At 43.3% G+C, this 16,623-nt stretch overlaps 1 protein-coding gene across 2 annotated transcripts; it reads right to left on the bottom strand.

Annotated features, from left to right (window-relative positions):
* Nucleotides 1–896: 896 nt before the first annotated feature.
* secisbp2l (SECIS binding protein 2-like) lies at nucleotides 897–16,498 on the bottom strand. 2 transcript variants are annotated; one of them, XM_031848525.1, is made up of 18 exons: nucleotides 16,364–16,498; nucleotides 12,595–12,803; nucleotides 10,779–11,106; nucleotides 10,506–10,644; nucleotides 9,606–9,832; nucleotides 9,412–9,436; nucleotides 9,171–9,286; nucleotides 8,356–8,466; nucleotides 8,117–8,227; nucleotides 6,843–7,010; nucleotides 6,515–6,656; nucleotides 6,024–6,199; nucleotides 5,760–5,892; nucleotides 5,486–5,648; nucleotides 4,367–4,587; nucleotides 4,009–4,163; nucleotides 3,673–3,892; nucleotides 897–3,562 (listed from the first exon to the last, which is right to left on the bottom strand). In XM_031848525.1, the coding sequence occupies exons 2-18, from the start codon at nucleotides 12,729–12,731 to the stop codon at nucleotides 2,946–2,948; spliced, it is 3,189 nt and encodes a 1,062-aa protein (XP_031704385.1). In that variant the 5' UTR covers nucleotides 12,732–12,803; nucleotides 16,364–16,498; the 3' UTR covers nucleotides 897–2,945. The 2 variants fall into 2 exon arrangements, with proteins under 2 accessions (XP_031704385.1, XP_031704384.1); XM_031848524.1 differs by having other exon boundaries at nucleotides 16,223–16,497.
* Nucleotides 16,499–16,623: the final 125 nt, after the last annotated feature.

Genomic DNA, 16,623 nt, shown 5'->3' with positions numbered 1-16,623 from the left:
TCCAATCACAGGCGAGTAGGGTGACTCATGCTGTACATACACACACACACACACACACACACACATACACTGAGGCAGAGCCAATACAGTACATGAGTGCTGAGTCTAACATCAGCTGCACCTCAGAGATGCTGTTAAAGTGGGATATTAATACACTAGCTTTGCCCTAAAAAGGTTTTCTCCTAATCTAAGAACATAAGGGGTTGACATCTTTTGTAGAAATTAATCAAAGTGACTTGATTTACCCAATAATACATTCCATATTGTACCTTGTGCATGTGCTATTCAAATGACCTGCATGAACACGCAAGAGTAAGGGCATTTACCTAAAACATCTGCATTTCCCTTTGATTCCAATTAAAGCAATATGTCAGACGCCGACTAAAGAGTGATTTACATATCGCACTCATTACTGATTAAAAGATTAATAGGAAACAAAAGCAAAGTGCAGACAGAGTGTAGAAGTACTTTCATCCTTCAGCCTGGAATATAAGAGTAAAGCGCTATTTCTTTGACTTTAGGATTTTTCTTCAAAACAAATAATTTAACTACAGATAACGGGTCCACTGCATACTATATGTAAATAAGCTGGATGTGACACGTCTGGGTGCATGAAACAGTGTGCGGCAGAGTTTTGTCCCTTCCTAGTGGTTGTTTGGTGAAACTGCAATCTAGGCCTAGAACTAACAATTATTTAGATAATCAATTATCCGAGGACTGGCTTCTTGATTGATTAAAGCGTCGTTTATTTCTGTGGAATATCACAAAACTATTTAAAAAATGGCTTTTGTATTTTCTTGGAATAGCTTGTTTTATCCAACCAAGAGTCCAAAACCCAAATAAATTCAATTTACTATCATATACACAACAAAGAAGACAAGGTATGAGTCAAACGATTTACTTAAACAACATTTTAATGATGTTAATAATCATCAGTTCATATAGGTTAAGAGCAATAACAGGATTATGAGAAACAGCCTAGAACAATGTTGCTAGTGATGTACAGTCTGAAGGAGACGGTCTTAAATATCCATATAAAGACGAGGAACACGCTGAAAAAAAAAGAAAAAAAAAAGTACTTCATTGAACCGTTCTGTTTTTTTTTTGTTCACATTAGTTACAAGACCTTTACCAGTACTGTATTTACATAGTGCAAAGAAACACACTTGCTGTTAATTAACTTACTTCAAACACTTTGATGGAAGTCAGAGCAACCGAAAGCCTACACACAGCGTACTTGTTACCAAACTAGAAATACTTTCATAATCCCAAGTATGATATTTAAGACATTAAGATGTCTTAAGATGTCTTAAGAAGATATTTAAGTCATCTCCCCTCTCAAGGCTCCACATTGCATACAGCCCGGCATACTGCATTTAAACACACCGCCTCGTCGTCGACTGGCTGACATCTCACCATCAAACACCATTATCAAATTGGATTCAAACTGTTAAATTGTTAAAACTTATCAAATGGCTTTAAGAACAGGATGATTGTATTTGTTTTAATACAATGAAAAATCAAAATCTCTTTTGTACACATGTATTTACAAAGGTCTGAGCACGACTGTGGGACCACTTCCAGGGTGCCTCTGCCCACGATGAGGGAGCTTCTCGGCTGTGGTGAACTTACTTTCGGCAACCCGTCTGTAAAATCTAGAAAAGCTCTAAACGGATTGATCCATATCTGATACTTTTGGTCTACTTGGGTATTGTTAAACTTTATCAATACCAGTAAACACCTGCTTGATTTAAGTGTCATTTTTAAGGAAATGGAGTGAATACTGGTAAAACAATGACTTTCCAGTACCAGGATTATTTCATACATTACACAACTATGCCCTGTGGATCTCCTCAGATCTCAATATTAGGGCTTCTAAAAATGTTATGTCATTACCAAGAAGACCGCTTGAGACCGCCCTCCCCATCAGAGAACAAACACCACCAGAGGGAACAACACGAACATTTCTTCTTTTTTTTTTTTTTCCTCTTCTGAAGCACAGACATCTGGGAACTCAAGACAATTCCAGTCAGAGGAAAAACAACCAAAAGAGTTTCACACGAGGCAGAATCAATATGACAAACCAATATATACTGTAGTAGAACCACATAGACATGGTTATATACACAAAAGCTCATTTTGCTTCTTAGAAGTTAAAGTCATCCGAATCATCTGAACACAGAATGGGACACTTATTATTTGAACATTAAAATAACACTCTGAAGACTGAAGGGTGGGCGTGGTTTTGGTAGAAAGACAGAACCCCCTGGCACTGTAATGCTCTGTGAGAAAAGCTAAATATCAACCAAGAAGTAATCAGGAAATGCATGTTTCTCCTTCCCTCAAAAAAAACCATTATATACAAAGATAAAGCTAAAGAACACAGCAAAAAATAAATGCAAACTATGTGCCTGTAAACACACACACAAGCACACAAATACTTGCAGAGCTGTAAACCTTCTGAGCTCTGCATGAAATAAGATGGGAGCTGAACGGTTCCAACCTTCATTCTCTGTGAGCTACAGACAGCAGTTCACCATTGTTAAGCACTTGCTCCCAGAAACGTCCCCGACTCTAAACGAGTTCAGCCTCGGAGGAGGAAAGTCACAAACTTCCCTCTGAATTCAAGTGTAGCAGGTTATGGGCCGAAGAAGTGAGGGCATCCTTTTCAATTACAAGAGGAGTGTTGGTGTCGACGACTGTCCCTCAGACTGTGTTAGTTGCTGTTTGGTCTGCGATGGTGTGTGTTGGTAAGTTGGTCACTTTCTCTGTAATGTGTGTAAGTGTTGGTCAGTTGGTTGATACCTGAGATTATGTCTGGTGTCAGGGGTTGGAGACAAAGGAGAGAAGCTGCTGGTTGCTGTGAAGAAGAATGTGAGAGCAACAGAGGGAATGAGTGTATCTGAGAACAGAGGAGGGAGGAGGAAGAGGAGGAGGAGCCGACATCAACCTGTGACCTTCTTAGCCTCCACTTGCTCTTTGCCCTCGGTCCTCGTCTCTGTGATATCCGCTGAATCAAGGTCCTCCTCCTCACTCTGCCCTTTCTCCTCCTCCTCGTCGTCGTCTTCCTCTTCTGTACTCTCCTGGCTCTTCCCCAGCTGCAGGTTTTCCAGGGTCTTTGACACCCAGGATTCAATGCGGCTGCTGAGGGTAGGCACCTCCACAGAAATAGGCTCAGGAGTGTAGTCCTCCTCCTCCTCTTCCTCCTCCTCCGCCTCTTCCAACATACCGGGGACCAGGGTGGACGTGGTGGAGGTGATGGAGGAGTTCAGCGGGCCCCTGCAGCTCCCATCCAGCGAGCCCGTCTCTGTGCTCTGCTGAGAGGCCAGCTCCAGCCGGTCGTCTACCCGGACCTCGTCTCTCTCACCGGTACCCTGTGTCAGTGTCGGAGGTGCTAGCCTGGCTGGCTGGGGAGCAGCTGAGCCAGGCGTGGCTGCGTTGGCCGTGGCTGCCAGAGTCTCACCGTCTTTTTGGGTGGCTGTGGAAGGTGCAGGGCGACTCGGCTCAGCCTCTACCGGCTCCAGGGCATCTGAATTCTCCACTATACTCCTCCAGTTGGTCTCTGAAGGAATTAATAGAGTTGTTATGCTCCATAACTGGTGCTTTTATTTACTGATTATAGATAACCCTAAATAACTGACAGAAAATGAGGGAGCTTATGAGGGAGCTTACCGTACTCCTTCTCATTGACTTCTGAAATAGGCTCAGAGAAGATGGAGCAGAAGGAGATGGCAGAAGCAGCAGAGTGGTTGCGGGAGTGCCCCATGTGGTGTGGGACTTTCTTGTCATTCTTTTGAGCCTCCTCGGCCTGCTCCTGCTCCAGAGCTGACACCATGTCCTTGTAGGCCTTCCTAGCCTCTTCAGTCAGAGACACCAGACGGTTGAAGAGACTCTGAAGAAGGTTTAACCAAGTTAGCGAGGGGCAAAAAAACAACAAAATACTGTGTTTCTACTGCTCTATACTGAAAACTACTGACTTGATGCATACGTGTTCTGAAAGTGACTTACCTCAGCTCCAGAGTAGTTGAAAATGCCAACCACACTAACCGGCACTAGTTTGTTGACGCAGCGTCCAAGAGCTTTTCTGCCCAAGGCAAACACAAACGGGATCTCCTGATCCCGTGCCATGGCAATTACATTGTACAGAGCTTCATCCAAACCACCTGCAACATAGTCAACAATAAGGGACTCAAATGTATCAAATTTCAGAAAATAAATGAACTAAAACAACAGGAAATACCAGCTAGTGACTTGAGCACAAAGTGCAAAAACCTGCCGTTTTGAGATTATGGAAATTTGGCATATGGGTATACCATGAAACACGAAAATATGGACTAACGCTGGGTGGTTTTACAACATTCTTTACCTTTGGCTTGGATCTTCTCACAGTTGGGAGATATGATGACACACTTAATCTTATTCAGCTTCATGTGCTTGGTGACCTCTCGGAGACCCATGACCAGGCGGCGTTTGGACTTGGCCTTGGTAGGATCCTTCTGGTAGACCCGCTCCTGGAAGCGAACCAGTTCCTGTAACAGCATAGTCACGCTCTCGTCGATCTCCTTACTCAGCACCTGGTTACAGTACCTGCAGAAAGAAAAAAATAAGGTTATGGATGTTCAAAAGAGTGTTTTCATCTTTTGGGTGGCTACCTAGCTAACAATGATGATCACCATTAATGGTAACTAGCAAAAATAATGCTCGAAATTGTCATGATATGCTGCTTCTTTTTATCTAATGCAACAGTTAACTGAATAGATATGGTTTTAGAGTGATGGTCAAACAAAACCAGCAATTAGATGGTGTCAACTTGTGATGGCATCTTCCATTATTCTCTTACATTTCATGATTTAAAAAATAACCAAAAGCAGTCCGTGATGAAAATAAATGTTGAAGCCCTATGTGGCTTTCATCGTTGTTGCTCTTATTAGAGTGACTCAAAGTGTATACAGCTTTGTTGGTTATGTTTACACTATCACACATAAAACAGGATGAATACTCCCAGGAGCTTTATGGTTTGGTGAAATACCGAATCGGAAGATCGATGTAGTGTGGCCTGAGGAGCAAGCGTCCTGGCCGGCACAGCTGAGGGGAGGAGCTTGGCTACAGAGGCCTTTTGGAGGCTTTAAATGCTAAATCTGTTAGAGAAGGGTGGGCTGGGACAATAGGCCCACAGCAGAGGACACAGAGGGACAAAGCTGTGTTTGTGAAAACCGGCATACATCTTCGCTAAGAAGGGACAATGTGCTCGGCATCTGTGCCATACTCTACAATTCATTATTGTACAGTTCCGCCCTTAAGAACACCCGATAACTTTCAGAGTACGCTTCTCCCAGCCAAGGCTCTGGTTTCCGAGTGGGACAAGTATTTGCTTTGCTCACTATTTTTTGTGCATTTTTGAGACATTTCAATGCTTGGGATTCCTACAAAATGTCGGCTCGACATTCCGTTTCTCGCTCCACGCAGGTTGAGCGCGTCTACTTACTCTCTGAAACGACGGCTGTGGATCTTCGTGATGGCGTTTGAGGCCATGGGACTCCCGATGCCAGAGCTGGCAGGAGAACCCTGGGACACCGGGGTGATGCTATATGGAGAGTTCTGACTGGCCGGGGAAAGGGATGCATCGCTGGGCATACTCAGACCGTTGTCTGTGGTACAAACAGCAGACCACAAATAACAATTAGAAAATGTATGATGGATAAAAAAAAATGGGTACACATCTGAATAGTTTTCACCTCTTAATAATAATTTACCCTCACCTTCTTGGGAGGCAGGCTCTCGTGCAAGATCATCAGTAAAATGTAAACTCTCTTCCCCGTGCTCCTCCTGGCCTGAGGACTCCTGTTCCACGCTCGTCTTCCCCTTCTTCCCTTCACGTTCCTTCAAGATGATCTATCGAAACACAGAACAAAAATGTAAAAAATCAAAAATGAAAAAGATCTCCATTCCTTTTACTAACTTTCATGTGAACTAAACAACATCTTCCTCCCACCTCTCCGAAATGATCAACTTAAATCATTTACCTTCTTCAGGGCTGTGGGCCGTTTTACTTTGGGGATCTCTCTCTCCTTCCCCCTCTTGATACGGGGTGCGGTGGAATCCAGGGAATTGTGTGGGACCGAGTATGTCTGCTGATGGCCCTTCAACATGGACGGCAGGCTGACCAAGCTTGAAGCGTGGAATGGAGTGGTTGTTCCAACTGGAGAGAAGGACAACAAAGTACATTAATACACAAGCAGAATGTGGATAGGTGTAGATGCAAGTTAAAACAACATTAGGGGCATGTGTTTTATGAGTCTGACAAGCACTATATCCTTAAAACAGGTTTTCATGCGAACATTTACAAAAAGGCACAACAATTATGGAATTTCTGAATTACTTATTAGGTTATTTGCTGAACAATGATACATACCTGAACTCAATATTAGCATTTAATGCAAGGCTGATGTATTGTAAAAGTGTGATTGTTTCTGTTCTTAAACACGTGTTGGTGTCTGACTGAGTTAATGAATACCTGTGAATGACAGCGGCTTGGTATTGTTCAGTTGTCTGGCCTTCATAGCCTGCTGGTGTTTCTCCAAAGCTGCCAGCATATCTCCCAGGTCCAGCTCGACGGAGGTTTTGCTCTTCTTCCCTGCTGCTTTGGTGAATGCTTCCTGCCGGGGCGCGGAAAGAAAAGGCAGGAGAAGGTCACACCAATGAACCCGTCAAATGCAACTGAAGATCAGAATGTCCTGACCATAAGCCAGGCAGCAGTGAGGACAAGAACCGATGAAACAAGCCACAACATTCTCAAACTGAACCAATCCTACATGACCAGTTGACATAGTGCGTGTTCATACCTGTAATTTCTTCTGTTCCATGCTGATTTCAGAGTACTCTTGTGCAGTGGCCAACGCAGCAGCCAGAGCCTTCTTCCTCTGGCTCTTGGCCCTCTTGGGAACAGAGGTGGTAATGGGGATGGGTGTCTGCACAATGTTGATGGGGGAGTTTTCTGGCAGGTTATCCAGCTGCGATTAGTGTAGAGACACAAATAAGTAATTAGTCGGGATGAAAAGATGAACCGATACAAGAGTCAGATATATTCGGCCGCATAGATACACAAACACAGATCTTATTGCTGATGAACAAGATGGGTGGATGGTTGGTAGCATTAATGACTTCAACTCAAATGTGGATGTTTTCACAAAGTTGGCAGCCTCCTTGTATCGTGCTCCATATATAATTACAATGTCTTGATAGCGGGAAAAGATTGTTGTTTTTTAAATATTGCCAAACACGTTTCCTATATGGATGGAATAAAATCCCGGATCTGTTAGAGATATACATTTTGAAGTGGTGTCATAGTTAGATTAACCTTTATTTTGATATGGCACACTGATGAACGAGACAATTAAAAAATGACACTTCGTATCAAAAGGTTTGCCAACCCCTGCTACAGCATGTGTGTTAATCGTTGAATGCAACTTGTGCCAAATCACATAGTCAAGATTCAAGTAGTCAAGTCAAAATGTCAGTACCATTGTGTACAATGCTGCATGATGTTTTCATTGCATTTACAGTCTTCAAAACACGCAGAGGTATTGTAAAGAAAACGCCCAGAGCACCACACACCTTGCTACTAACTTAAAACACTGTACACCGACAGTACAGCTGCCAGGAGGAGCAGTCAACACAAGATAAGTAACGCAGTTAATGCTGAAGCGTCTCCTAGCTCAAGGCTAAACTGCTACTGAACTACGTGCTGTATATTTACAGCAGTAGCTCTCAAAGTGCGCGTGACCGAGAAAATATGAAGCGGAACTGTTGTTATGATGTCATAAACTTTTCCATGGTGGAAACAAATAAACAAATCGTGCTTTCATAATAGCAATGGTGTTCATTTGGACAGATAGTCTGTAGATTTCAGTGATGCCCTCGTTGACCCAACCAGCTCAGACTTCTGTCCTGTTTCTGACAATTTTGCTACTGTGATTTCATAAAGTTGGTGGTTTGCGGGTCGGCTTTGGGCGTTTGCTTCCGGAATAAGAAGGCAATGTGGTCAGCTGACAATAATTAACCAAAAATGTTGTACTTGAAATAAAAATGAACCCCTCATAGACAGCTTTAACCTTACCAGGTTTTTGGGAAGTTTAGGTTGCGCATGTGTCTGGGCTGAAGTAGATTCTGGTTTGGTGCTGCGTTGGGCAGCCCCTCCAGTAGCCAGGTCTGGGAATTCATCTTCATCCTGACAAACATGTAGAAAACATTTTAGCACAACAAATAAACTCTAAAATAGATCTATAATGAGTGTGATGTTGACCGTGCTGCACTGATACTTCATCACAATGAAAGTCACAAGAAACCCTCTCTCACCTCAAAGTAGAGGGGCTCTGGGGAGACCCCAGTACCAGTGACCGCTGCTGGCTGCAGCCTTTGTTCTGACTGGTTGGGCTGCACACGCCCCGGATAGCCACTGTGGAAATCCTGAAATGCAGAGACGGTCGGAGAACAAAGAAGTCAAACAGGGTACCGGTGGTATTCAATAACTTTATCCTCTGTGTACTTGTAAATACTGTCAAGTAGAGCTGCAACGATTAGTTGATCGACAGAAAAATAATCGTTACCTATTTTGGTGACCGATTAATGCAATTCTTAATGCAAAAATGGCAGAAAATGTTGTTTACAGACTCAAATATGGGGATTTCCTGCTTAATATATTAAACTGAACATCTTAACAAGACATTTTAAGACATCAACTTGTACTTTAAGAAACATGGATGGACATTATTCACATTTTATAGACCACTCAACTGTCAAGTGAGGGAAACATGGTTGGAAAGGAGTGTGGCGCTGCATCACTATTGTCGGTAATAGTTTTCTTGCTCATAAAAGTTTCCCTATAAGTGGACTCATGTAAATACCTGTTTTGTTTGAATTGTTTATTGACTGTGTGACGGACAGATGTGCATTGTATAAGAGATTATTTTTGATAATTTATTAGAATAAGAAAATGTTGATTTGTTGCTTTTCTAATCACCTTCTGTTAAGCTTAAGTGTGACTCGCAGGACAGAGTCTTTACGCCAACATTAACAGCATTTCATCTATTCTCATAACTAAACACTACAGCTGCTCCCCAGTCGTACAGCAACCTTCTACTCAGCGTCTGCTCCAGTGACATCTACTGTACCTGTGAGAAGTTTCTCTGTTCAGGATTCTTCCTCTGGTCTGCTCTGTGAAACTGGCCGTTCCTGTCCCCCCAGGACTTCTGGGTAGCCTGAGAGGCTACATTTACCCAGGTACCCGCTAGTGAATAGAAGGGAAAAGAAAAATCTAAATTCCTTTGTAATATGTTATATACAGGCTGCATAAGAATTATGAATATGAAAGCACGATGTGTGGATGTTCACAACATGTTGCATCAAGCTTACCTGTCATTACACCAGCCTCTACTCCCTGTACAACACAGAAGACATGGAGAGGGTAGAGAAGAAAAAGACATGTTGAGATATCTAGTGTGTGTTAAATGTGCTAAAAACAGGAATCAAGAATTATTATTAAATCAAATTCTACAGTCCACTGTAAGTCTGTTGGGTCTGGAGCTGGTGGTAAGCAGCCAACTTACTGTGGGTGCTGCTGTATTCTCTGCAGTTCGTTGCATTGCCCCTGCAGCCTGGTTGTGCTTGGGGCTACAGTAGCCGCTGTCACTGTCTATATCTGCCTCACTGGCGCCCTGCTCGTTGTAGTTTTCGGCTGGATGGGACGCCCGTCTTCTCTTTGTCTGCCTGTTCTTCCACAGCAGGGGACTAGCCCGCTCTGCAGCGCACCTCCCTGACGCCTCACCCGGGAAATCTGAGGACAAAGTAGGAGAAGCTCAGACCAGAAGTGAACTTGTTACACAGTGGTACAAAGTGGAATCAAACTGCTGCAATCATTAACATACAAAATAACAATTATTACAGTAGATGAATCAGTCGAGACTCATTAACCACAAACTTGGACGGAGTTTACTTTGTCGGACATCATTCATGAGATTTAAAACCACAATTGAGTTGCCAAAATATTTACACAGGCTCATTAGCTCTCTCAAAAATGGAGACATCACTGCTGACAACATGAGATGCACACCTGGATTATATTAACCTGGAAACTCTGCATTCCAGTTCTTTCAGAAGATAAGCACAGGCATCATCAACGTCAACCTGTACGACCGGCCAGCAGACTTACTGGCATTGTGTGCCGACGGGAAAGTTTGTTGTTCACAGGCAAAACAGACAACTTTAACAAAGTCTGGAATGTTTTTAAGAACATATGTTGATAACGTTGTCTTTAGTTGTTGTGAAACTACTGCTTATTTGTTGTCCACGGATGTGATGCAGCCTTTGCAACAAAACCAACTGCAACTTCTCATCTTTAGTTAGCAGAGTTTTAGTTCGATTTTTGTATTATTGTTTAAAAACCCTCTGTATACACCCTGCATGGTAGGACGTAGTTATAGCTTTGATTATTGCCGCAGTATTCTTACCAGTCTGCTGTGCTGCATCCACCAGCATGACCATCTTGGTCCTACCATCAGGCCCCAAAGTGCACACCTCCTTCTGCACAGCTACACTCCTGGTTGGAGGCCGACGACCCCTTGGAGGTTGGCACACACCCAGCTGTTGCTGTAGGAGAAAGAAAGAAAGGCAGCGCGTGCTCACTAAATAGATTAAGGATGAGGACGGACACTTTTCAGTGACACAAATAACATGCGACGTCAATGTGACAGTATCAGGATAAGGCTGTTGACCCTCTGTACCTTTGGGAGACCGTTAGGTCGCACCATGCCTCTCCCCCTCTGACTGGCCATCCCATACGCTGGCCCCAGAGGCAGAGGTCTTTCGCCGACATCGGCTGAGACAGGGTTGACTACTCCAGCTTGCACAGGACCTGCATAGGGGCCAGGGAAGGGCTGGTAGAAGCCCATCACCGGTGGGCATGGAGCAGGCATAATCTGGTAGTAAGCGTAGTCATTGGAGACAGGAGGCTGGGGTGAAGACAAGATGGGGTAGGCCAGGTACGAACCACCGGGGCTGGGGTTAGGCTGCTGCCAGCGCAGCTCCCCTCCATTATACATAGGATGTTGTCTGTGAAAGAGCAGAGAGGTAACATGTTCAATTACTTTTTTTTGTCTATTTTAGTGAATGTTTTCTTGGTTGATAACTGCATTTTGAGGAGCTGTCCAAATCCAATCCAAAATGTCCTGCCATATTATTAACTGAATGTCACTCCTCCCCCAATAAATATCAAACTAAATACCACAGGACACTCCACAAACGTTATATATGAAACCATATAAAAAAGGCTGTGGTGCAGGTTCAATTGTCTTCATACTAATCTAATTAGTTTTCATGCGTTTTCTTTCTCATGTTTATTTATTCAGGGGGAGTTTCAATGGAAGCAACGCTCTCTTTTGCAGGAATGCCCTGATCCCCTTCATACCTGCGAGTCCAACAACAGTCTGATCTGCGGACCACTGAGCAGCTCCACCGGAGCAGTTGCACAAGGGCCCCTCAGTGGTGGAAATGAGGGAGGGGCAAACGCTGCTTTTCAATTTCCCCACCCAGATTTATCCTGCCGGTATGTTGGATTGAACCGCTGACTCCTACAGCCAAGTGTTATTCTATTGTAGGTCAACTTTAGGCTAGGTGTGCACTGTGCACCTTTGTTATGTGAGAAAGAAAAAGATTCAAAAGAAACTAAATGAAACTCTGTACTGGCAGATACTCAATACTGAGAAACTCACATGTTCAGTTTCAAGAAACATGATTTGCAACATCCTGAGTTAACCACAGCAGTGTGTGAAGTTTTTGGTACTTTGTTTCCCTTATCTTAAATATTTCTCACTTGGTGTTTCCTCTCAAAACATGCAACAGTGTTGGGGAGATGCATTAAAGTGTGTTCCACAAAATAAGGCTAAAGCCCATTTAGCGAGAGAAGGCTGACGCTCCCCGGGTTAACATCTGTGAAGCTGAGGGGAAGTGCATGGTGGTTGGGTTGTTAGGGGGTGTGTACATGCGATGCAGAAATGTTGATAAGGATCCAGATGATATTTTCACAGCCAGCCTACTATAGTGGGCATTTCCTTGCATTCAAATAGGGGGGGAAGGAAACAGAGGAACGGATGTGTGCAAGGATACAGCAGATCACTCGGGACAAAGAAAGAGCCACTGGAAACATTGATTGTGGTTCCAAGTAAACTCCAACTCTGGGAGGGTTTCCATTCATAATTAAGCAGTCTTAAACTATTGCACAATCTAATGGCACTAAGGATCTGATTATGGACACAGTGTGTTCTTGTTATTGCTGAAGTAAATAGTACATTGAATGAGTTATGAAAATAGAAAGGTCCATAAGAGAGCAGATTGTTCTTGGGCGGTTCCAAATGGGGACACCAGACTTCCCACAATACCACAAAGAATGGCAATATTTCTGCCAAAGCGGGAAGCATCGGGAAAATCCAAAATGATAATGAACCTAAACCACTGGTGCCATTCGCTCTCCGTTGAATGGGGTTGAAACGTCTAACTTTTTCTATTCCAGAATCTTTCCCCACTGAAAAAGAGTGACCGTACCTGTTGGGTTGGTTCTCCTGGACGAAAGGGTAGCAGGTGATGAGGTAACTGGGTATGGGAGTGGTTTCCACCCCTCCACCACCTCCTCCTCCTCCTCCGCCACCTACCCCTCCGCCTGCCTCGCCAGAAAGACTCATGCTGACGAGAGATCCTTCGAGACCTTTCTTCTGTGGGATGAACGGTTCCACTTCGGCTGAAAGCTTCACATCCTGCACGAAAGACAAACGAACAGCCATCACGGTCAGACTGTGAGCAACATCAAATGGGTTAGTTCTAAAGTGAAAGCAACAATTCATATCAGCGTAGTAACAACTCCATCTCCAGTCTTCCATAAATTAACTTTATTGTTTTGGGTAGGTTTGCTAAGCTCTCTCTAAAGGGCTTAAAGACTAATGATACAACTTACAAGCGTCAACTTTCCAAAAATTGTGAGAGAAGAACTATACAGAGATGTTATTAAGTTATTAACTTGAGTACTAAATGTCTTGACAGACAAAGCGCTGTAGACGGTCTATTGATCAGTCTCTCCTTTGTTTAGTGATTTCGTCACACTGTTCTAGTTGGTTTACAGTCCTGCGTGTCTACCACAATAAATAAACAAGGTATCAAGCCGTAACACTCATAAAAACAAAGGTGACATGGCACACTACTGCCAGAGGATCTAAGCACAGTACACAACATGTCGAAAGAGGACTCCGGCTATTTTTGACAGTCAATTCTTCATGTGACTCACATCTGCAGCTAGATCAACCAAGGGGAAGAATATAAAAGCTTCTTGTCAAAATGGTCGACAATGAGGCGAGTCTCTGTACCTCAAAGCCAAAAACAAGTTTATAGTTTGTTTTTGGAAACATTATATATAGATAATTATATATAGATAAGTAAGGTAATATTAGATGCACATTAAAAGCTGGTGTTTGAGGATTAAATGTCATGTTGTTACAGTCCCTCAATGGCACCCAGGTATAAACACCAGACGAGACACAAACTGTAGATCATTTTAACAATTTAAGGACTTAACGTAACTTTTGTGTTACATTTAGAGCTTTGGCAGAGTCAGACAGAACGCTATTACCTGTGTACAACACATAAAAGGCCATATAAATCAATCCAGAGAGCAATTTGGTTTAAAAAAAAAAATAAAAATCTACATATTTCTGGCAGGCAAAGGCCCAAAAATGTCCTCCTCAAGTCATTGTGCACAAACTCGATGACGTCTTCTTCTAGTCGGTCTGATTTCACGGGTCTCCAGATGTATGACCCAGACACGCACCCAACAGTCAGATTGTTGTGCTGTAGGAAACGTTATAGCAGGCCACAGAAAGGCCAAAGATAAGACGCCGGGGCAATACAAGTCAGGCTCGAGATTGAAACACTTTAAGTACTTCCAAGCTCATATGGATATGATTCGCTTGGTGATGATACCAGCTAACAGGCAGGCCTACATATCTGCTTAATAAATCACGAGCGAAAAATCAAACCAGAAAACATAGAACATGTAAAAACAACAGAGCAAAGCGTTGCTCATTGTATTACAACGTAGTGTTCCATATTTAAAAGTCATGTGTACTTTTTTATTTGAAATTATAAATAATGTAAACAGTAGTCAAACGTTTCCATTTCTCAGTTTACAGTGACTTGCCCAACATGTCAAAGAGTTATTGCTATAAAGTCATAAAACTGTAAATTTGACGTAATGAAATTTACACTAAACAACATTTCTTCGAATTAAAGGACAGCACAAGAAGGGCGGTTGTATTATTTTTCCATTGCGGTCATGGAACATCTTTCACACCTCATCGTGCTCCTCCTTTGACATCGTCGTGGCGTTGATCTAACCCGAGGTGGCAGCTCCGTGCAAGAGGTCCCGTTAAAATAATCTCCCATTTTGCAGAGGATGAGGAGAGGTGACAGGGTTTAGAGTACAAAGGCTCCCCCTCACTTCTCTGAAACAGTGGTCGGGGTGCATGAATAGAGTCATCAGTGTGGCCAGTGGATGTCACACAGACAGCTATTGTCTCCCACTGCTACTGTCCGTGGGTGGTTCTCTGACTTTTCCTCAGTTTATCTATAGAACCCATCCGATCTATGGTGAATGGAGCCAGGTCAACCGGTTCACTGAAGAAGACCAAACTACAGTTGCAATGAAAGATTTTTTACAAACCCCCAGGTAGTAGCAGCCTCCGTGGCAGACTGACATCGCTGCAAGGGTTTAGGACTCGAGTAGTCGGTCTGAACATGTACCACCGTACAGTATAGCTGATAGGGAGCTGTGTTATAGGATTAAGCTGGAAAGGATAAAGTAGGGACAGTGCTACAGGATAAGCTATTTATACGGCAAGCCATAGCATGGAGGCCTCGTGTGCACTGAATTCTGAACACAAGTGGAAAAATCCAACTATCAAAAAATAAAAGTTGTGAATGAAAACAGAGCTGGCCAGTGGATCCATCTCTTGAATCAACCATATGTGTCTTTGTAGTATCCGAGTGTCAGGGAGAGGCTGAGTGAGAATAGCTGGGATTGTGGAAAAAGACAATGAGGTCAGACCCAGATGTGCATGGGGTTGGGGGGGGTGACAGATCTCCGAGTAATTAGACTACTGATCTCACAAGCCTCTGTTTGTTTGTGTGACCACTTATTCTTACACAAGTTGCGTTCAAAACACCAACAGGCAGCGTCTGTTTCTGTATGGTCTGTGTAGACAGGAGAGCAGAACGCATAGAGACTTTTAAGGGGTTTAACAGAACTGACGAATATCACAACACTCGATCAGATGCACGAAAATCTCGCACACCCCCCGTGATGTCAGCCAGAAAAACACACCATCGTTCAATGCTAACCGGTTAATCTGAAGCATTTGGCAATTCGCCTCGGGACACAAAACCCAATTTAACTCCAAGAATGCCATACATGCAGAAGAACCAGATATTCCTCTGCCGACGATCCACGAAACCTGTCCGCCTCTCCTAACAACAACACAGTACACATTCCTGGTGACGCGACTGAAACCTTATGTCATCCAAGGTTACCTCTCCAAATTGTGACCCAAACAATAAAGCTACCCTTTCCGAAAACACTGCTGGCTGTAACGCTATCTGTCGTCAAATGACAGAAGAGATATTTAGCTTTAAGGCTAACAGGGAGCTAAGCTAACTCTTAACGCAAGACCCGTCTTTCTGAGCTTATCGCATATAATTGCTGTCATGGAAATACATCTGAATAATTTTGTAAAATGACCAAAGACACATGACACTAAGACAGAAGACCAGACACGAATGAACGCTATATCCAGAGTCCTTTTTTTAATGAGCTGCAGATACCGTTAGCTGTGTTCACGTTAGCTTGCTAGCCAAATGGGATAACAGTTTGCATTACAAAACACCGGAGCTAGAGCTATTGGGCGATTTGTATGTCTAATGACACAAATAGCTTATTCAAGCCACAACTGAGCATCGCTGCATTTTATAATTATTGTTTTCTAATAATGTTGACCAGAGTGCGATGTTGGGCCTCGGAAGCATTACCTAAACCGTGTCCCCTTCTTCCACAGGCTAAAGCTTTAGCCATCCAACCCAAACAAAACACAAAAAACACCCCAGATCATTTTAAATTAAACTGACACGTTACCTTATTGTCACTAGCGTCCATGTCAGTCACCGACACCGCGACAGACGGTCATTGACCAAAATGCAGACGTCAGGATGTGAGCATTTTGATTTTCTTCATTGTGAATACAAAATAATAATCACTGAAGGCTTACAGACTCACACCCAGTTTCTGCTAACCGACAGCTGCACCCCCACGGATCAGTACCGACTGTTGCTGCGTCAGCTGGCTGCGCTCTCCAGACTAGCTTGAAAGCTTCGGGGTCGCTGTGTGAGTGTGGAAATGGGAGTCACCTGGGACGGAAGCCGTCGCGGCTCAAAAAGCTTTTGACTGGCTAGGAAACGCAGTTATGTCACGAGTACAAGGAAGTGTCTCCAAAGAGCGATTCAAATTAAGTAAAATAAAAGATGTATTCATATCTC

Source organism: Anarrhichthys ocellatus, unplaced genomic scaffold (genome assembly GCF_004355925.1).
Source record: "Anarrhichthys ocellatus isolate YVR2014 unplaced genomic scaffold, GSC_Weel_1.0 scaffold8, whole genome shotgun sequence".
Classification (NCBI taxonomy): domain Eukaryota; kingdom Metazoa; phylum Chordata; class Actinopteri; order Perciformes; family Anarhichadidae; genus Anarrhichthys; species Anarrhichthys ocellatus.
Note: the sequence above shows the minus strand (reverse complement) of the source record. Positions and strands in the feature narration are given on the sequence as shown.